The sequence below is a fragment of the Leopardus geoffroyi genome, chromosome B3 (assembly GCF_018350155.1).
Source record: "Leopardus geoffroyi isolate Oge1 chromosome B3, O.geoffroyi_Oge1_pat1.0, whole genome shotgun sequence".
Lineage (NCBI taxonomy): Eukaryota > Metazoa > Chordata > Mammalia > Carnivora > Felidae > Leopardus > Leopardus geoffroyi.
In genome coordinates, this window is record NC_059337.1 from 18,179,152 (window position 1) to 18,202,125 (window position 22,974).

Here is a 22,974-nt window from a genome sequence, read left to right on the forward strand (position 1 = left end):
ATTGGAAACTTTGGAGAAGAGGCCTAGGCAATATTGTATTAATTTGAGTTAACTTGTCCTAAGTGGAGTGAGACTAAAAGCTTCAAGTTATCGGGCAGTCTCTTGGCAGTAAAAATTCTTAAATATTTTTATTCCCAAGAATATCCTCTGAAATGATTTCAAGCAGTGAGCAAGCACAAACTGTAACTTTTAAGGCCTTCCAAATAGTTCAAAATAATACGCCGATTTTGGTGTGAATTGCAAACCAGGGAACACATTTTTAATGAGTTAACCTTTCATTGCAGTCCTACATGGTTTTACATACGTGCTTCTTTGAACATATTTAGGGGTTGGTGGGGATGTGTGGGCAGCAATGCATTACACAGTTCCTCAGTTGAACAAAACAGAAAGATAAATGACTTTTGTCTCCTGAGATCATCTAGTGCTGACCTTCTAGAACTGGAGGCACGATTATGCTTAGGGTTTCTGACAGTATTACAATATTCTCTTAGAGCCTTTTTGAGCCAATTGGGTTTTTTTCTCCCTATGTTACTGATCAGGAATGGAACAGACAGGGAGTGTTTAAGAGGCTTGCCTAATGTTTTACAGGGCTGCAGTGGAGCGGCAGGGAAAGGGAAAAAATAATGAGACATCTGAAGACAAGACAAAGCTTCCCTCCGCCTCCAGGCCCCTGCCCTGCTCTTTTATTCCTAACAGAGCCTGAAGCAGCAGGATGGTGATTCACAGGGTGAGGCACGCAATCCTCATGGCCCCCCTCCTCTCCTCACATGTCCTGCACCATCTCACACTGCAGTCACTGTAGCTCTGCAATTTCAGTTTTACTTTTTACTTTTACTGTGTATTTGAATATTATTATTTATCATATAATTATTGGTTTTCATTTATGTGCTTTTTAAGGAACTGTGCATCTCTGCGTGTGATTTTTATTTTCTTGAGGTCAGAGTTTTGTCCATCAGAGACTGAAGTTGTTGATATATAAACAAGAGTTCATGGGGAAAGGGGTGATATATATCACTTTATAATATAGCTTACATTTCTGTAATGCATTTCTTGTGTTTATCGATGAATACCTGTATATCCTTTTTATGTGTCTTTGTGTCAGGGATTGAGTGTTTTTGTAGTTAAAATCAGATGAGTTGTTCTTTCTCTTCCGGAAGTTCTTTGCTACGTTAGCCATATTTTTGGCCAGTGAGAAAAGGGGGAGGGAGGGTACAGAGGATTGGAAGAGTGGTCAGAGGAAACTTCCTCTGGAGGTGACACATTGTCTTAGGCCTTTAAAGGGCAGGGTTGGGGAGGGAAAGGGCTAGAAGAAAGGTGTTCTGGTTCAGAGGGGCAACTTAATGGAAATTAGGAAATGAAACATAGCACAGTTATTTTATGGAGTTAAAATCAGCTGAATGCAGCTGTAGTAGTATAGTGTGAAGAGTGGAAATAGCTAAGACCTGGGAAGTAAGCCAGATCCTGAAGGCTTGGATAGCTATTGAAAGAGCTCTCTAGGGGCGCCTGGGTGGCGCAGTCAGTTGAGCGTCCGACTTCAGCCAGGTCACGATCTTGCGGTCCGTGAGTTCGAGCCCCGCGTCGGGCTCTGGGCTGATGGCTCAGAGCCTGAAGCCTGTTTCCGATTCTGTGTCACCCTCTCTCTCTGCCCCTCCCCCGTTCATGCTCTGTCCTCTCTCTGTCCCAAAAAAATAAAATAAAAACGTTGAAAGAGCTCTCTAGGTTTTACTGACTATCTTGTAATTCCCAAGCTATACATTGTGTTCAAGTTGCACTGTAATTTTTTGAAAGGGGCTTGAAAGAAGGGAGGAGGAAAAGGGTAAAAATATTGAATATAATGCATTATTTTTACACTTTTAATTTATTATACTGATATTTATACTGTGTATAAGACATTGTATTAGACACTGAGAATAACTGACCATATTTCTGCCATTTTCCTAAAAAGATGATGTGTTTCCTAAAAAGATGTGTTCATCTTACTACAGAAGTTTCTTTGTTGGATACATTTCAATATAGATTCAAGACACTTAGAATCCCAAGATTTTGATGTTTCCCACCAGATAGTAATCATTTAGCATATAAATATTACATTACTATTAGAGCTAGAAGCTTATTTAATGCAAAAGATACAGGGTACTTACCATGTTTAAGAATGTTCTGTGTATGCCTTTGTGAAGTGAGATATATACGTAGCATAAGTGATATTTCTCTTATAAAGAGGTAGCAAATGCAAGCGTGCAGTGTTTTTAAACCAGGCCAAACATGTAGTTCCTTAAAATTGAGACAGCTCTATAGTTTTCATTTTTATTTTGAAATTATTTTTGTAGCTCAGCTTTGAGACTAGGGATATAGAGTCTGAAGAAAGAAAGGGATCTTCTTAGCACAAATTGGTCATAACCCTACTTTTAAATTTATAGTTAGAGTCAGCGCTTGACCTATAAACCATTCAAGATGGTAGTATGAACCTCTTATATTTTGGAAAAGTAAACATACCTTATATGTAGGTTTTGTTTGGTGGGTTGATTTGTGAATCAAATCAATTTTTGATACTCGTGTATCCTAAGGATATTCTGTGAAGAATATCATTATGCGTGTAGGCACATAGTTACGTGATATTTCTTTACTCAAAGAATATTTCCTATAAGTTCTTACTTTAATTGATTAGCGGTGAAAGATCAGAAGATAAACCTTTAAAGATTGGTTTTTAAGTATTAGGGATTTTTGAAATTTGGTAATAAATAAGCAACAAGTTTGAGACTTCTAGAATAAAGCAAAGCTTGAATTCATATTGGAATTTACCTCTTTTTTAAAAAAATTTTTTTAATGTTTAATTTTGAGAGAGTGAGACAGCATGAGCAGGGGAAGGGCAGAGAAAGAGGGAAATACAGAATTTGAAGCAGGTTCCAGGCTCTCTCAGCTATCAGCACAGAGCCTGATGCGGGGCTCGAACTCACAAATCGTGAGGTCATGACCTGAGCCGAAGTCGGATGCTTAACCAAACTGAGCCACCCAGGTGCTCCTGGAATTTACCTCTTGTAATTCAGTGGAGAATATTTTCTGTCATGCTTTTTGTTTTTATAGAAATTTTCTTATAACTGGTTTGTTATTTTGTGGTAATTTTTGGGCTTGAGTTGTTATTTCCAAAATCTGTCTTGTAAACCTCAGAAATGTTTATGTTCTGCAAAAAAAAAAACCCTTAGAAATAGCAACTAGTATTTGTACGGGAATTTTAAAAATCAGCTTGCTTTTTTATGCTACCAGTATTCATATAGGCTTGTTCCATAATAGGATATGATTAAAATATTTTAGTGCTGTTTCCCATAATTGTATAGTTGTATTAAGTTTTTAAAAATTGTTTTGTAACTGGAGTATAGAAAAATCTACCAGTTATTGTTCTGTATGACAGTAGAAAATAAGCAGTTAGGTGGGGATTTAGGCATTTTGTGAAAGGTGTTTTAATTCTCAAATTCTGTTATTTGATATTTCACTTACTATATAGTTCAAAGAAATTTCTGTATTTAGTATTATAATTAGCATTTCTTGGCTCTACTAATCAGTTTATTTTATTGAATATTTATGGTACCTGTTTAATAGGAAAAGAGAGCAGTATTAAAGTTCTAAACCTTGTGGAGTTTAAGGACCAGTTAAAATAATGTATATGATAACATTTTGAAAACTTTTTTATATTAAATAGGTGGTTTCTGATTACAAGCAACAAAAGACCTGACTGAAACTCCTCTTTCAAATAGGGGTACTTGTTATATATCACATAACAAGAAAACCTAGCAATGTGGTAGAGATCAGCCTGTGTCTGTTGAAGTGGGCTCCCCCAAGCCTTCAGCTGTGTCCTGATGCTGACTTGTTCATGTTGATGGTGGCAGCTCCTGCCCTTACATCTGCACATAACATCATCTATGGCAGCGTTACCCAGTAGAGCTTTTTGTGGTGATGGAAATGTTCTATGTCTGTGCTGTCCAGTATGGTAGCCGGTAGTCATGTGTAGCTGTTGAGCATTTGAAATATAGCTAATATAACTAAAGAACTGTATTTTTAACTTAAGTAACTGCATGTGACTCGTGGCTACCATATATAGTGGCACCAATATAAAGCATCAGAGATCAGTTGTATCCTAGAGTTTCCAGCAAATGTTCTAAAATTAATTCCGTTATACTGATGTAGCTAACATGCCTCCACACTCCTCACTGAAGTACAATCATGGTGGTGGAGAGAAGATGGAAAGTGCTCATTGGCGAATTCTAGCCAGATGCTCCACCTCAGAGACGTACTCTCAAGCTGTAGTAATCCAGGAAGTTCTGTTTATGTAGCTCAGTAGAACAGAACACAGAGCTCAGAAATAGACCCATGCCTTATTAACGCATGGTTAACTGATGTTTGACAAAAGTGCTCAGGGAAATCAATGAAAAAAGGGAAAATCTTTTCAAAAGAATGGTTAACTGATGTTTGACAAAAGTGCTCAGGGAAATCAATGAAAAAAGGAAAATCTTTTCAAAAGATGGTCCTAGAAACACTGGACATACAAACAGAAAAAATAAACCTCAGTGTTTACTATACATCATACACATTTCTGTGGAATAGTTTGTATATGTGACTAATAAAAGTGAAGATCAGACAGATTGGGTGTAGTTGATAGAGTGTCTTGCATACCAACTGTGGCATTTGACGTTTGTCTCATGGGCATTGGGCAGCCCTTGGAGGTGGTTTAGCAGTTTGGGTAGTCAGACCATTGTTACAAGAATACTAATCTGGCAGTAGATTTATCAGCATTTCAGAAGACATTTATAGCTTTTAAAAATAGACTAAGATCCCATCTTTTAGTTATGATAGGTCTTTAATAATGTTGAGATTTTATGAGGAAGAATGCTATTCCATTTGGTTTGAATGGGGAAATGTGATTAAATGGTAGCTTAGGCTTTGTTCTAAAGATGATAATATGTTGACATGTCATGCTTTTTCTCAAGTGATCTATACAAAATTTGAGATGCATCATATTAAAGAAGGAAATATTTAGAATTTAACCATAATGTGAATGTGCTCAAATATTATTTTATAAATAATCTTTATAATATAATCTCCTTTAATGCAACAATTTAAAGTATTTTTACTTAAAATCTCTTCATTATTATTATGGAAAAAATGACTAAATGACCAAAATTATTGTGAGAAGGAGTTTATGTGTTATAAGAAGGCTTGGAAACCCTGATCTAGTTCTGTATTTCATTTAAATGATAAAGTAGGAGTCCAAACAAAGCAAAAGACTTGTCCAGGGTTTTAGGAGTATGCAGTGACAAAACCACAGCTTAAATAATGTTCTCTTGAAGACCCTGAATCTATCTCAGAAGACTGTGGAACTTCTGAGGCTAAGTCTTTGAGAAAGAGCTTTCTTCCCAGTGGATTCCCAAAGATCCAGCACACAGCTTAATAATGACCTTTAAAATTGAACTAAAAGCAGTGTTGCTTACTTCAGTGGTAACTAATTGATGATACTCTTAAAACGTCTTCAGATGTTACCCACAGCTCGTAGGGACAGAAACACAGAGTGTGTTTAAATTTATTTATTTTTTTATTACGTTTCTTTATTTTTGAGAGGCAGAGAGAGCGTGAGTGGGGGAGGGGCGGTGAGAGAGGGAGACAGAATTCGAAGCAGGCTACAGACCCTGAGCTGTCAGCACAGAGCCTGATGCAGGGCTCAAACTCACAAGCCATGAGAACATGACCTGAGCCGAAGTCGGACACTCAACCAACTGAGCCACACAGGCGACCCCAGAGTATGTTTAAATGGAAATAAAGTTCAAGAATGAAGGGGATGTGATTGTCTTCACTTTGTAACACTGGAAACAATGCCTTTATTTCTGTATCGCCCCATCTTCAACATTGATTCCTAGTATATAGTATTTCCAACCTTTATAGAAGTAAACAGATTTTAAAAAAGTATAGGTGCTTCTGCTGTAATGCTGTTTATGTGTTCCTGAAAAGCCTCACAAACTCTAATACCTGTGCAATTTTGTGTTCTAAGGAACGCAAACTAAAAAATAACCAGCAATTTAAAAGAGCTGGAACTGCTCAGTGCGGTAACTTAGTGTATAGTTAGTGGGTATTATAAATGCACAGAATTAATTACTTGAATAGAAACGCTGGCAGCACTTTAATTAGGATGGAGATAGTGGGTCTAAGGACAGTGCAGATGGCAGTGTAGCAATGAGCGGTGGAGGGTGAGGGGTTGCCATTTAAGTATGGGAAATAACTACCACCTGCAGTGGGGTGGGGAGTGCTCCTCTGAAGCCTTCCTTTTCAATTTTCTTATAATGCACACCACGCTCCTGCTGTTTGGTGGTCTTTCTCCTTTCCTGCTAAACGTTATACTTCTGTTCCCACTTTTCTGGCTCCCCTTGCCTAGGAAAAATCCACATTGAATCAGAGTGACTTTATTATTCTGACACCATTCCCTATTTACCAGTTTCATGTCACCTAATTTATATTCCCAAACACATTATGGTAGAGCAGACTGTATTGTTTAATCATAGAAGTTTTTTTTTTTTTTTTAAAGAGAGCATTCATCAGTTTATGTTCATCTGAATAAGTGGCTGCTATATATAAGAGAAAATTATTCAGAGAGGGGAAGTTGTATTATTTTGCTAGTTTGCTTTAGAGTGTAAAAGAAAGCTGTTTTCATAGATGCTATTGGCTTTTATTTCATATAGTTCTCTTCACTGATTATCTTGATATACCTGGATGTAGAACTCCATAGGTATGAATTCCAGTGAGATTATTCATAATCATATTAAAGATTTCCAGCGTTTTCTGTAACCTGCATAAAGTGCATTCACATTGCTCGGCATCTTTATAAATCATTGCCCCCCAATCTTTCACTATCCTGTGAAATTGAATGTTCAGTGAGGTAACTTAGTGTACGTAGTGGCTACCACAGTGGGTATTATAGACAAACCTGAGATTAACTTTTTTATGTTCTTTCTATTGAGATATAATGTACAGACCATAAAATTCACCATTTAAAATTATACATTTAGTGGTTTTAACATATTCACAAGTTTATGCAACTATGAACACTAATTCCAGAACGTTTTCATCAACCTAAAATGAAACTTGGTACCCATTAGCAGTCATTTCCCAACTCCCCTTCCCTCATCCTGGCAGCCACTAACCTTTTTCTGTGTCTGTGGATTTGCCTATTCTGGATATTTCATAAAAATGGGATTATATAATATGTTCTCTTTTGTGTCCAGCTTCTTCCATTAAGCATAATATTTTCAAGGTTTGTCTGTTTTGTAGCATGTATTAGTACTTCATTCCATGGCTGGATAATATTCCCTTGTATGGAAATACCACATTTTGTTTATTCAGTCATCAGTTGATAGACATTGGGTTTCCACTTTCTGATTGTTATAAAAGTACAGCTATGAAATTTTTGTGTAAGTTTTTGTAAGGGCATATTTTCATTTCTTTTGGGTATTTACCTAGGAGTGGAATTTTCCGGGCTGTATGATAGCTCTGTGTTGAACTCTTTTCCACATTTAACCTAAAAGGCAAAAACATCATCAGAAAACTTTATGGATATCATTAGAAAATGTTTGGCTCATTTTTTTCCTAAAAGTGTTGATTTTTTAAATTTATGTAATGTTGGTCCATGTTATCTGGACCAACCCTTCAGCTGAAGACAACTAAAAATACTAGATGAACTATACAAAAATGACTTTATAGCATCAAAGAGCTGTTAAGGAATATGCCAGACCAAAATCTGAGGAAAGGTAAGAACCTAAAAGGTAAAGAAGTATTTAAAGTTCTGGCTACCCTGAGTTCTTTTCCCATCTGGATAAATACTTGAAAACTAAGCTTCAGGCTTTGGTGGATCTAGAGGCAAAGGTTAAGTCATTACTTTCAGGTCTCTGAGGCTAACACATTGCCTCTCATATCAAACTGGAACCTAAGGAAAAAGGAAATATCCACTGCCTTTTTCCTACTTGCAAAAGATGCTAGGAGAGGTCTGTTGTACTTAACAGATTGGAGAAAGAAGAATAAGAAAAGAAAGAGAACCTGTTTCTTAAAGGTTGTAAAACAGGTTACCAGCACTGTGTGGAATCACTGGCCAAAGTCACATAATGCAAGAAGTCCAAGAAAACTTTTGCTCCAGGTTCCTGGAAGAAGCAAATCTATATACTTTTTGAAGAAAAGCACTTTAATTCTAGGCATCAAATAACTTTTCAAAACCATTGAGCATCCATCATACAAAGATGACCAACCATAAAAGAAAACAAGGCACCATAAGCAAAATGCAGCAAGAAATAGCAGAAACTGGGGCGCCTGGGTGGCTCAATTGGTTAAGCATCCAACTTTTGATTTCAGCTCAGGTTTGTGGGTTCGAGCCTTCCATTGGGCTCTGTGGTGACAGCGTGGAGCCTGCTTGGGATTCTGTCTCTCTCCCTCTCTCTCTGCCCCTCCCCTGCTTGCTCTCTGTCTCTCAAAATAAATAAAAATAAACTTAAAAAAAAAAAGAAATATAACTGACACCTAAATATTTCAGATACTGTTGTTATTATACATAGATTATAAATAATTTCACTGTTTCATAAACAAGCTTGCAAATATTTGCAAGAAACAGGGAATTATAAAAGCAGTGGTATAGCAGATTTGAGGAAAATACTTAGAGCGATGAAAAAAAAAAAAATAACCAAAATGAAAAACTTAGTAGACATGTTGGAAGTGTATTTGACATAGTTGAAGAATTTGTGAACTGAAAAAAGTTATCTGGAAGTCAGCACAAAGAGATGAAAAAGTGGAAAATACAAGATGTTGAGAGAAAAGATTGGTTAGAAATTCTAACCTAAATTTTTTTGGGCATTCTGGAAGGAGGGGAAGAGAGGAGAGAATGAATATGAATGAAGCAGATGCAGTATTTGAAGACCTAAGGACAATTTTCCAGGATGGATTTAAGTAACTCAGCAAATGCTATACAGAGTAAAAAGAAAAAATCTATACATAAATATAATGAAACTACAGGAAACAAAAGACCAAAAAAAAAAAAAATTAGATTATCTTCAAAGGAGTGCTGACTCTAAATAGCAGCAGATGAAAATCTGTCGTCAATGAAATGATACCGTAAATGTGTTGAGAAAGTAGAATATGGACTCCAACCTAGAATTCTATACCCAGAAAAAATATCTTCAAGAATGAAGGCAGGATGCCTGACTTGTGCTCTTGGGGAACCCCGTTGTTTTCTCTCCCCTGGCTGGCAGCGTGTAGGCCTCTCAATGCCTGGCATTTCTGTAAAAGATGTGAACCATAGGAGTTTGTCAGAGCTCTGGCTGCCTTCCTCAAAAAGTCTGGAGAGCTGAAAGTCCCTCAGTGGGTGGACACTGTCAAGCTGGCCAAGCATAAAGAGCCTGCTCCCTGCGATGAGAACTGGTTCTACACACAAGCTGTCTCCACAGTATGGCACCTGCACCTCCAGGGCAGTGCTGGGGTCAGCTTCATGGCCAACATCTGTGGGCGACTTCAGAGGAACAAGTTCATGCCCAGCCACTTTAGCAGAGACTCTAAGAAGATGGCCCACAGGGTCCTCCAAGCCCTAGAGAGGCTGAAAACAATGGAAAAGGACAGGGGTGGAGGCTGCAAACTGACACCTCAGGGATGAGAGCTCTGGACAGAATCACTGGACAGGTGGCAGCTGCCACCTAGAATCATTAGAACAAATGCTGGGTTAATAAATTGCCTCATTAGTTACAAAAAAAAATGAAAGCAAAACACCTGTGTATCAGTTTTGCAACTAAACCACCTCAGGCATTTGAGGAAGGGGTCCAAACCAAGTCAGACTTCTATAGTAAGAAAGCAGTCCTCATGGGAAGATCACATGACCTTCACAACCTTCATGTGGACAGTAACCCATATCTATTTTATCAGTGAACCTCATAACCTAGTAGGGTGCTCTCAATTTTGTTGGATTAAAGGGGGAAAAAAGTAAGTTAAGTCATTCGTGCAGTTTAAAAAAACACAGAGAGAGGGATGGTGAAAACCAAGAGCCAAGACTTTTGAAGATGTACTTTCCTGACCTCACAGTGCACTGAGAATCAAGTTTTCAAAATACGTGTTTATGTGTGAAGATATACAACAGAATTACATTATCCTGTTGATAAGCTGAAGCTACTAGACTGCCCAATATCCAGCTTCAGGGAGTTAAGTGTCCCAAAATTGTTGGTTTAGCTTGGGGTAGGGGAAGGAAGTACCATTACCATTTGCTGAGATCTTTGCGATGAAACTTAGGGGTATCACAGAACTGGATAAGGCTTTAAAATTCAAAGAAGCCATAGTTTGAATACCACACACTTCTTACTGAGGAATATATGAATAAGATCATGGAGAAACTGGAGAAGGACTCTGAAGTCCTGCCAGCAACTACCTGCAAAAGAATGTGCTTTCTTCCCAAGGTTGAAGTGGTTTCTGATCACAGCCCTCTCTGCATTCTCCCTCTCATTTGTTCACTGAGTGATTCAGTCTATTGAACCAGCTGAACTAAAACAGCCTAGTGAAAAGAGCATTGGACTGGACATCAGAAGATTTAGATTCTAGTCCCAGTTCTATTTAATTGCCATGTGATGTGGTAGGGTTGAAGGGAGAGTACTTGGGTCTCTCCTAAGCTTAATATTCTCTGTAAAGGTAAGAGGTGAACTAGATTACAAATATATCATTTAAATTTTTTTCAGCTATTTTAATGTACTTTTTCGAGCACATAAAATCTCAGGATCCAATTGTGCCTCAAAAATTTTGATTCCATGGACAAATTTCCAGAAAAATGCAACCTAACAAAATGGAATAATAAAGCTATAGACAACCTGAGTAGTGTTATTGTCAAGTTTACCACAAAGGAACTTCAAATCCAGATGGCTTCATAAGCAAATACTAACAGATTTTTAGAGATATAATGCCAATATTTTACAAATTGTTCCAGAGAATAGAAAAAGAAGGAACTCTCTTTTCCCCATTATATGCAGCTAGCCTAACCTTGATAGCAAAACCAGCAAGGAGAGTTCTAAGAAGAATCAGATGTCAGTCTCACTGAACATAAATGCAAAATCCTAAACAAAATATTAGTCTACTTCTTTGAATTCACATCTTTTTTAGTTGAGAGACTATTGACTTTGATCTATTTTCTCTTTTGCTCAGGCATGTATATAGACTCTATATTAGCCTCCTTTTGTGAGTGCCCTTGTGACTGAGTTGGCCAATGGAATGGGAGTAGAAGTGATAACATGCTACTTCCAGATCTGATCTGTAAAATACCTCCCACATGATCTTTATACTCTCTCTTCCCTGTTTGCCAGCCAGGTGCAGAGAATCCAGATGGGAACTCTTGAGGTTTTGTGTGTGCAACCACAAGATAAATGAGTCTGGGCTTTGAATAACCTCATGCAAGTCTCTCTGGGATAAGAAACATCCTCATTTGTCTTTATATGAATAAGAAACTTCATTGTATCAGGCCACTAAGATTTGTGTTTGTTAAAGCATCTCACATTACTTATGCTAACTAATACAGATTATTTATGCTAACTAATACAGAAATTAAATCCAGCAATATATAGAAGGGACAGTATACATCATGAATAAGTTGGATTGATCTCAGGAATGCAAGGTTGATTTGACAGAATTATCCCATTATTGTGGACTGGAACTCTCAATGTTATATACATCTGTGCTACAAAAAAATAAATAATCTTTATAGAGTTTAAGAAAATGCCAGTCAAAATCCCAAGGATTTTTTTTTTTTTTAAGAATTCAACAACAGATTCTGAAATGTAGGGAAATTCAAGAGGAAAAGAAGACAGCCTGAAGAATAACAAAGTGAAAGGGTTTACTCTGTCATATATTGAAACGAATTTTAAAATTGTGGTAATGAAGATAACTATGCCAATGGCACAAATAGCAAATGCCAAACGTATCAGTGAAGGGATAGAAAGCTCAGAAACAGAACCGTGTGTATATATGGCTGTGATCACTAATCATAGGGGAAAGAACAAATCTTAAATTAATGGTGCTGGGACATGTACACACACACACACACACACACACGTGTGTGTGTGTTTCATATATATATATATATATATATATAGGAAATCATGAAGGGAACCAACTATCTTACACAAAATCTGCCTCCAGGAAGATTATGACCTAAATGCAAAAGGCAAAGAGAAAAGCTTTTTTGAAGATGATTTTGAGGTATGGAAGGATTTCTTAGACAAGACATAAAAAATGTAAAGGAAAAAAAAAACCCGATAAATTTGATTTTATTAAAATAAAGAACCTGCTTTTATCTGAAAGCAAGTGTTAAAAAAGCCACAGAATGAGAAAAGATTTTTATAGTACATAAAATTAGGAAAGCTTATGTTGATTTCAAATAAAAGAATGATAATAAAGTGATAATGAAAAGATGAACAACTCAATGGAAAACTTGGAAAGTGCTTCAATAGGCACTTACAAGGAAATTCGAATGGCAAATAGGTATGAAGTGTGTTTCATTTCCTTAGTAATCAGGGGATTGCAAATTCTCATTGTGGGTAGAAAGGTTCATCGATACAATCATAGTTGACCCTTGAACAACTTGGCAGTTGGGAAAGCAGCTCCGTATGCAGTAAAAATCCATCTGTAACTTTTGACCTTCCTCAAAACTTAGCCTCTGACTAGAAGCCTAACCAATAACATAAACAGTAGATTAACACACATTTTGTGTTATATGTATTATTATATGTATGCTGTATTCTGACAATGAAGTCAGCTGGAGAAGAGAAAAGGTTATTAAGATCATAAGGCAGAAAAATACATTTACAGTATTCTGTATTGGTTGAGTAAAATAAGTGGGTCAGCACAGTTCAAACCTGTGTTCAAAGGTCAACTGTACTTTAAAAAATGGTTTGGCATTATCCAGCATAAGGTCCACATATTTTATGAATTTAATAGTTCCATTCCCAAGAATACACCCTGGAGAAGTGTGTGCAGGTATGCAGTAGGCTGTATCTGCAAAAATGTTCATAGCACCATTTTCATTTTAATTATGGCCAAAAGATTGAAGCAACTCCAGTGTCTATCTGCAGTAGAATGAGTAAAGGGTTTGTTTTCTTTTGTTTTTACCTATACAGTGTTCAGTGAAAATGAGCAAACTAGAAGTGTATGGAACCTCAAGGACAAATCTAATAAACATAATGTATAGTAAAGGAGTCAAGACAGAATAATGCATTGCATATATTCCATCCACATAATATTTAAAAGTAAACCTAAACAATATTTTTAGGGATATGCATATATGTGTAAACCTATAAAGAAAATCCAGGAAGTTTTGTCATCACAGAGTGAAGGTAGTATTCTCTGTTAGAGGGAAGAGGGTTGTGTGATTGAGGGCGATATATAGTTTCCGGTTCTAGTCTGGTTTTGATCTGGTTAGAATTATTGGTGTTCACTTTGTAATTATTGAGTTTAATAAGTTTTGATGCACTTTTCTTTTTGAATGTTTCACAGTTTTAAAAAAATTAAATGTTTTTATGCATTTCCAGAGTGCCTAGGAAGATTTAAGAAATATCTTTCAAAATTACAAACTTTTTATATACTTAAAAAATGAGGGAAAGGAGAACTTTCCTTATTTAAAAAAAAAATCTGTTTCATTTAAGTTCCTTGGAACTTGAGACCTATTATTCCTTTATTTTACAGGTAGTTTTATCTTGTGCTAGATCTAATTATCCATTCATCCAGTATTTATGGAGCATTTACTGCTGAGGTGCTTGACAGAAATGAGATTTAAGGTGGGTGGTGATATTGTGGGTTGATTAATTAGCTTCCTCATGCATTTAAAAACCATGCATATATACCTTTTGAGTACTTTTAGTTCCATAGTTTTGCTTCTAAGTACTGTGCTTCTATTAGTTTGGAATGGAATTTGACAATTATAAAATTGAGCATAACATGAAAGAACATTTCAGTTCTTGGTAGGCAGTAGTGAATAGAGTCTTGTCAGGGATGGGCTCTGGTAAACACTCAGGAGTATGGACTCTGGAGTCTTAAAAGTTAGTAGCATATCTCAAAATTCCAGAAAATGTGAGTCCCCTGGGATTTTTATCAGTTCTTATTTCAGACTTAACATAGTTTAAATATTTCAACTTATTTACAGTGAAAAATATCATGAAGACTAGATTTCCTTGTTCTATTGAAAAAAATCAAAGACTATAGTAATATATGTGTGATTGTGTATATATGTATTTGCTTATATATATTTATATATACATGTGTATATATAATTTCCCTGCAGAATAAGTGTGTCTAAAACTTTAAATACAGTATTTTTTGCTGATAAGAGAATGTAAGCTAAAAGAAATCTATTTAAAATTGGCTGCTCTTAACTTATAGTCCATTTTGAAATATGTTTGCTTTTTAAGTTTATTGTATAAAAGAAAACCTGGATATACTTAGGAAAAAAAAGTCTAAATAGTGTTGTTTTTGTCTCAGGTTTCTTTCCCCTATCTCCTTTCTACCATTTCCTTATTCTTTCCATCTCTGCTATCACCAACAGATTGAATAATATAGGCTAGAAAATGAAGGACAAATGTGCAGGCAGGACTTGCCAAGCAGTGTTATATACCCAGAGGTCTTGAAATGTTTCCTTGAACTTGAAAGATGAGGTTGCTAATGCTTTAGAACAATACAACACTTTAAAGATCTTTGTTAATGCATGTATCATTATTTGAGTCAGTTATCTTTGGCCAGAAACAGAAAATAATCCTCAGTTATCTTACTTCCAGGTTTGGGACCCTTTCTGGACTCAGGGTTGTGGAAGCACTATCCTGACTTTTTTTTGGGAATTATATGGCTTAGATAAGGAGACTACTAATATGTGACCTAAACGATTATGACAGTTTTTTTCATCAAGGCTCTTTGACTATAGGAACTAGAAATCGATGCCGATGGATCAGTGTCATGAGGAAAAAAAAAAAAAAAAAGAACTAGAAATCCATTTAAAGTAGCTCAAGGTAAAGGAGAATTTATTGAGAAAATACAGGCACGTGGCACCCCAAACAGTAAGGAATACCTGATTTCCTAAAGACTTGATACCAGGAACTCCATCTCAGGGTTGTCTGCATGGTGTCTCATCTCTGCCGCCAAGGCTGGTGTGCAGGATTACTCTTCTGAAGGCACAGCGGATGCTCTTGGTGTAAAAATAATCGATATTTGGATCTTTATCCAGTTAACCATTTAAAAAAAATGTTTATTATATGTATTTTGGGAGAGATAGTGCACATGCAAGCAGGGGAGGGGCAGAGAGAGAGGGAAAGAGGGAATCCCAAGCATGTTCCCGTGTTGCTAGCACAGAGCCCCACACTGAGCTTGATCCCACGAACTGTGAGATCATGACCTTAGCAGAAATCAAGAAATGGATGCTCAACCAACTGAGCCACCCAGGTGCCCCTCCAGTTAACCTTTTTTAATCAGAGCATAATTTCCAAATTAAAAACTTCAGTTATTGTACTGTCTTTTGTCTCTGTAGGAGAAAAAGTTTGGTGAACTGTGGGACCTTTTGTCTCAGTACTGATGCAGATTTTTTTTAAAAAACTGGGTTGGTCCTTTATAGATGGTTTGAATTTTTCTTACTCTAGAAAAGCATAGCTTTGGTTTTTAAATTAGCGAGTTTGTACACCAGCCTCTTGGGTTCAAAATAAGATCCAGAATCAGAACCTTTGGTAATAATTACACACACTCAGTGTCAAGAGATGTCTTTTTGCACGCTCAGTTCTATTCTTTGCTGTCCAAAAGCCCACTGGAGCGTCTCCTAGCAGCTTTCAGAATGTAGGCTGTTGTGAGTTAAACATAAGTATGAAATTAAGAAATTATACGTATGAGGGGCACCTGGATGGCTTAGTTGATTTGAGCGTCTGATTTTTGGCTCAGGTAATGATCTCACAGTTCGTGGGTTTGAGCCCCACATCTGGCTCACTGCTATCAGTCTGTCAGCGCAGAGCCCACTTCAGATCCTCTGTCCCCCCCTCTTTCTACCCCTCCCCCACTTGCACTCTCCCAAAAAATAAATATTTAAAAAAATTATATATATGAAATTTTATTTTTGTAGTTCAAAAGCAGTCAAATATCAACAATTTCTGTGAATCAACCAGCCTAGTACAAACTAATGTCTCCAGATTTCCTTATTATTTAAGTATGTTTTAATAAATTCATAACTTTGTGTTTTAGAAGGCTTCTAACTTGTCATAGCATTCTGATCTCATTATTTTGTTTTTTTATCTTGCAAGTATTAATAAATATTTCATGTTTGTGTAGCACCTTGTGCTAGGCTCTGAAAATGTAAAGCAATCTAGATTTTAGTCTTTTTTTTTGAAAGTTCATAGATTAGGGTACATACATAGATAGGTAAATACAAGGTACCATATGTTAAATGAATGTTCTGTAGAGTAAGTGACCTTAAAATTTTAGCATAGGGAAGCGAGGGGTGGGAGGAGTTTCATGGAAGATGGGGTTAAAACTAGGCTATAGTGAGCTGTAAAACAGTCCTATAGACAAGGGTTTCAAACAAGCGAGCTGATAAGTAGGAGCTAGGCTGTTGGTGACTTGCATTTAGGCTTTTAGGAATTTTGATTCTGTGTCCTGTTATTTCAAAAGAAGGTTGTAAATACAAAACTATCGCTTGGGGTTCCAGAGGAAAATAATAGAAATTCTATTTATCCTAAAATATGCTTATTAATATTTTAAAAGATTGATATAATTTGTGCATATAAATTGTAAAATATAGGGACTATAGGTCTTCCAAATTTCAGATTAGATTTGAAAGGAAACATAATCATTACTCCTACAACTACAAAATGAATGTATATCAAAATATTTTACTTACTTAACTAATGAGTGAACCGGTAAGATGTCACAACCAGTTCAAAGAAGAACTTAAAATACCACATATTAATAGTGGAAGGATGCTGAAATGAATTTATAGATGCAAGAAAACTGGTCAGCTTTTACAAGGTGATAATCAGTGATACTCCACAGGAAACACTTTCTATGAACAGGAATTATTTGCAGTCACTATTCATTTTCTGCAAGTTACCTAACATCCATCCCTACAGAGTTGTAAAGTAGATAAAACCTGAATGAAAGTTCTAGCCAGAATATGGTTTTCACTGTTTTTTCCTTAAATTGATACCAAATTAAAAATTTCATAGCCTTCCTATTGATGAGGTCTTTAATCAGTAGGTAGAAGGCTTTAAGTTCCTCTTCATTTAGCTAAAACTCATTTAATTAATACCAAAGATAAAAACAAAACCTTCTTTTACTTTTAAGTTTAATTTGGGCATCTCCAGCCCTTGGAGATTCCCTCCACCAGCTTGAATTTCACCTTAGACCTCACTTGCTTCAGATGGATAGGAACCCTGCTTCAGGAGATTGTGGGTTTACAGTTTTAGACCATTGTACTACTCTCGATACTATGATATGAATAGCAATTTATGAATTGTCACAAGAATTAGCAATTGATTTGTGAATTGCCACAAGAATTAAGGATTATTCTCTTTTATTTCTTGAAGAAGAGTACTGATGAGTTGCAAGCCTTCTCTGATCATACATCCTTAATTTTTGATACTATAATAAATTAATACAAATCATTAATCAGTTAACCAAATATTTTCAAAAAATTTAACAGCACATTCATTTATTCCTATAAAAGCCCATACTCCATCTAATACCAAGTCCTAACAAGGGGTATTAGGAAGCTCTTTCCCCCTTGAGTTTACATTTACTATGAATCATAAGTCAAGGGTAGTTTTACTGTCATAACTGTTAAACAGTAATCTTCAAAAAAGATAAAGTTATGACTCTTAGATATAAAATGAACATGAGTCAAAGATTTTAACTCATGAATGACTGAGGGAACTGGAAAAAAAAATGTTACAGCTGGTTAGTAGGTAAATCCAAAGATTAGACAAATATATAAGCCCATCAAGAAGGCAAAATAAATTTGCTTCATAGATGCAACAAAAAAAAAACTGACCTCTTCCATAGTGAGGAAAGAAGTCAGTTGAACCTCCATCAGACAGAATTTATTTGCATGTCTATCAACACTATTTCCATTACTATCAGTTTCAACAAATTAACTTCTGTCTCTACAGAGCTGTAAAATAGATCAAAGGCACAAATCCCATAGAGTCAGATAACCTAGAAGGATGTGCCCTGAACAATATGTAGCTTTCCATTGAAGACACTTAGCAGTTAATTTTTGATCCATTTAAATATCTTTTGGGGCTTCTGGGTGGCTCAGTTGGTTGAGCATCCAGCTTGATTTCAGCTCAGGTCATGATCTCACAGTTCTGTTTGTAAGTTCAAGACCTATGTGGGGCTCTACGCTGATAGCATGGAGGCTGCTTGGGATTCTCTGTCTCCATCCATCTCTCTCTCTCTCTCTCTCTCTCAAAAATAATCTTTGGGGTCCCTCAGTCAGTTAAGTGTTCGGCTCAGGTCATGATCTCGCTGTTTGTGAGTTTGAGCCCCGCATCAGGCTTTGTGCTGACAGCTCAGAGTCTGAAGCCTGCATCAGATTCTGTGTCTCCCTCTCTCTCTGTTCCTCTCCTGCTCGCACACTGTCTGTCTGTCTGTCTGTCTGTCTCTCTCTCTCTCAAAAATAAATAAAGATTAAAAAAAAATTTTTTAAATAAACTTTAAGAAATGAAAAACTAAAAATCTTTTAAAATCCGTGTTTACATAACTAATGTTACAGGTAAATGTTAGCTAAGGGCATTCATTATTTGAAACCTACATTTTATACTGTAGATGAAAGTATGTAGAAAGTACCTGACTGAATTGGCCCAAAATACAAAAAGAAGAGCCATTAAAATTATAATACAGCTTAACTCTACTTGACAAGTAGAAATGTGTGTTTTTTTTTTTTTTTTCAACGTTTATTTATTTTTGGGACAGAGAGAGACAGAGCATGAACGGGGGAGGGGCAGAGAGAGAGGGAGACACAGAATCGGAAACAGGCTCCAGGCTCTGAGCCATCAGCCATCAGAGCCCGACGCGGGGCTCGAACTCACGGACCACAAGATCGGGACCTGGCTGAAGTCGGACGCTAAACCGACTGCGCCACCCAGGCGCCCCGAAATATGTGTTTTTAAAGGTGCTTATTATTAGCTGCCCCTCCAAAAATAAATTTTTTCTTTTATGGAAATACACTGATGAAAATTATAGGTGCATTCATTTTAGGATTTTATTTAAGTAATCTTTGCAGTTAGAATCTTTTAATATATTTGGAACAGTGATAGAAAAGAACATAGAATAAACATCAAGTTAGCTTACATTGATTAATAATTGTTTAAGAAAATCAACTTAATGGTATACACCTGAAATTTGAAATTATTTTGGCATAATTAAGTTTTCCCCTTAAGTTTGCCATAGTGTCACTGAAAACTTTGGATTGCATGTGCAAGAATAAAGAACTTTTGAAGCACCGTTTACTTTAGAACGGAACAATATGATCATCAGTAATAGCTATAGAGCATGCACAGTGTGAGTACCCTTAATGAATTTTTTCCACTTAAAAGCAGATTCCTCAAAATGGTAGCTTTTCAGACTGTGTTTTCTTCATTGACCAAGTATTTTTCTTGTGGCTAACTTGAAGCATGTAAAAAACTGAAGCCAGCCTGGTTTTTACAGGCCTCGCCTGGCCTTGTTAATAGTTACAGCATTCCATTTGTTAGTACCTGTGACACAGGAGAAACTTTTACTGTTACGCTATGTGGTGACGATAAAGAAGACAGAAAAAGTCTTTTTATGGTAGTTGGGTCCTCAAAACAACTCTTTGTGTTCTGGTGATAAGAAGACACAAGTTGGATATCCACTAGAGGTACATGAGCTTGTTATCTGCAGAGCCGATATAGCCTCTTAAATTCCCTCACAATGACAGGAACCCCATCTGAAGTGAAGGCTTGCAGAGCTGGAGATACCAGAGCTCTGTTATTCCTCATGAGTACAAGTTCACCCTATTGTTGTAGAACAAAAATTTTGTGTGATTATTTTAAAAAGCCATATTCTTTTTCTTCAGTAAATTTAAAAGGGCTTCAAAGAGGCACGTACTTGGTGGTTCCTGTTGGGGGAAGAGCAAGACTCTAAATTACCTAGTCTTAAGATACATGAATATGATGGGAAAATTTCTTAGAGATTTCAGGCTAGAATAAGTCAGCAAGTTCATGATGAAATCTGTGTAGGCATCAACTATATTTGTTTTGTTTCTAGGGCTGTGTAGGTTATGAGTTCATTGTGTTCCAACATTCTGAGTGTTAACATCTTCATTGCTGATAGCAGCTTGCAGGGCTTTGGCAAGCAGAACTTGCTACCATGAACAGGAGAGAAAACATGTCTCCATCCTTTAGTTCTAAACACCAGGACCTTTTATGGCTAAGTACACATAACAGTTCTTGTGGTTAGTTAGACCCAGAGAACTTAGAGCAATGGTGCCAATGTTGGGGAAATAGGTGTAGAGTTTGCTCTGTGCTCATGCTTAGTGATTATGTCGTGGTGGAGGTTTCACGTATTGGTGTATGGGATTCCTGGTGCATGCCAAGTCATTTGAGAAGTTAACATCTCTGCACTTAGGATTTCTTAGGATTCTTTCAGCAAAGCAAAGTCACGTTGACTAAAGAGATGATGATGATGATGATAATAAATGGGTGAAATAATAATTTGACTACAGAAAAACCAAGAAAAAAATTCTTGAAGCTTAAACTATTGTGTATTTATATTCTTTTGAGGAAAAAAGTTATAGAATAAGCATAATTATTGTAAATCATGTTTTAAAGGATACCAAGATTTAGGGGCGCCTGGGTGGCTCAGTCGGTTGGGCCTCCAACTCAGTTTCAGCTTAGGTCATGATCTCACAGTTCATGAGTTCAAGCCCAAGCCCTGCATCAGGCTTGCTGCTGCCAGCATAGAGCCTGCTTTGGATCCTCTGTCCTCCTCGCTCTCTGCCGCTCCCTGACTTGTACTTTTTCTCTCAAAAATAAATAAAGTATTGAAAAAAATAAAGGATATCAAGATTTATTATTATGACTTAATTAAAAGTATACCTTACATCTAATTTAAATAATCATTTATTAACAAATTTATCTAGTACTTGTCTATTGATCAAACTTTGTTTCCCAATCAAATAAACTCTGTTAATTTACTTAGAAAATTTTAACTTCCCAAAACTTCTTAGTGTTGGCTGGAAAATCAACAAGTCTCAAAGCTGTTGAAGCTATTGAACTCAGTAATTCTACTTTAAAATACAACCCATCAGGATTTTTAAAAATTTAGGAATTCTGGAAATTAATGTATCAGATTGTTAAGCCCTTGCTGTTAAAGTTACTCATTTAAATGGATGGACAAGTCATTTCTTGGTGACTTTAATGAAAAAAAAAATTAAAAATCAGAAAACCAACTCTTCATTATATTTTTGCCTCAAAGTAAGCAGAAAAAGAAGTCAACGTAGAGTCCAGGAGGTACTTTGGTAACACTTAAGAAAGTTCCCCAGAAAGTCAATTCAGTGGATTAGATCAGCCCATGAAGAAGCTCTATAGAAAGAGCTAGCAAAAGGGGGAAAGATAGAGGCTAAACAACATTGTTTTTTTTTTTTTACAAGTTTTAAAAATATGGAAAATCACTAATATGTACATCCTACAAAGGAGGGAGTCATTACTGTCTTATGTAAACAAGTATTTGGGTTTTTATGCTTCAAGATTATGTAGGAAAATCATAGTATTTAAGAACAAATTAGGAATGAAATTATTGGAATATGGTGCTAATTCTGGTGAATAGAAAAGACTCTCAGGTGAAAATCAGTTTCAATAGTTGAAGTTCCTGAAATTTTCATTTTATGAAGGTACAATGATAACTTCTCAGAGCATCATTTTGATACATTTCTATTTCAGTTCTCATACTCATTAGCCCTGTCAGATATGTTGATCAGGCTGTAATCATATTCAGGCTATAACTTCAGAGCTGTGAGTAATTTAGTATTCTCTAGGAAGTTTGGGAAGAAACAATCCAAACAAGTAAATATTCTTTTTTTTCTTAATGTACAGCGGGACATTCATTTTGCTTATATCTAAGGTTTACCTTATTTGAAGGATTAGAGTATACATTTGTGATCATTTAAAACCATTTCAGTGGCTCTTGTAATAATTCATTCAGTCTGTGCTCTCTTAATAAATTTTACAAAAAACTCATGGCAAGTTAGTGTCATTTGTGTGTGAATTTTCCAATTGTATTTCAGACTTTAAGAAAGAAAGGCCTTAATGGTTGTGAGAGCCCTGATGCTGACGATTACTTTGAGCACAGTCCACTCTCGGAGGACAGATTCAGCAAACTAAATGAAGATAGTGATTTTATTTTCAAACGAGGCCCTGTAAGTACTTTTACTTTACCTCTACTTTTTATTTGTTGATCCTTTTTGTTAACTTCATTATATAGGCTCTGAACAAGAAGGAACACAGAGGGTGCGACAGCCCAGACCCTGATACTTCCTATGTGCTAACTCCACATACAGAAGAAAAATATAAAAAAATTAATGAGGAATTTGATAATATGATGCGGAATCATAAAATCGCAGTGAGTACGAAAGTATGGTTTGTGCTTTTATCTTGTGCATGAAGAGATTGGCCACAGTTCTTATTTATTTTCACAGTGGGTGATGACACCAGTAAGTAGAAGGGGAAGAAATTTCATTAATTTTTTTTGGTTTCATAGAACTTTAAAATAAATTGGTTATAGTCTTATAATAGTGCATGTTCAGGGTCTTTAAACATAGAAGTGAAGAGAAAACATCCTAATCCAAATTCTACTTCTTATCCCCTGTTCTAACTATCCCCTGCTCTCTCTTTGGGTAGAGCACCTAAACATCCTGGATTCCAGTTCTTTCATCTATAAAATGAATGAGTT

General features: G+C 36.2%; 1 protein-coding gene and 1 pseudogene across 14 annotated transcripts in view; both read left to right on the plus strand.

The window, feature by feature from the left end:
* MEF2A (myocyte enhancer factor 2A) overlaps positions 1 to 22,974 on the plus strand; it is a 167,542-nt gene that overhangs the window by 106,783 nt on the left and 37,785 nt on the right. For 7 of the 14 annotated variants that reach the window (XM_045448773.1, XM_045448777.1, XM_045448770.1 and 4 more), the window contains one exon: positions 22,310 to 22,441. In XM_045448773.1, the coding sequence (XP_045304729.1) occupies positions 22,310 to 22,441 (132 nt within the window). Of the gene's footprint in view, positions 1 to 588; positions 728 to 22,309; positions 22,442 to 22,506; positions 22,645 to 22,974 lie in introns of all 14 variants that reach the window. The other 7 variants (XM_045448769.1, XM_045448775.1, XM_045448767.1 and 4 more) reach the window with 2 other exon arrangements.
* LOC123582559 lies at positions 4,447 to 9,754 on the plus strand (annotated as a pseudogene).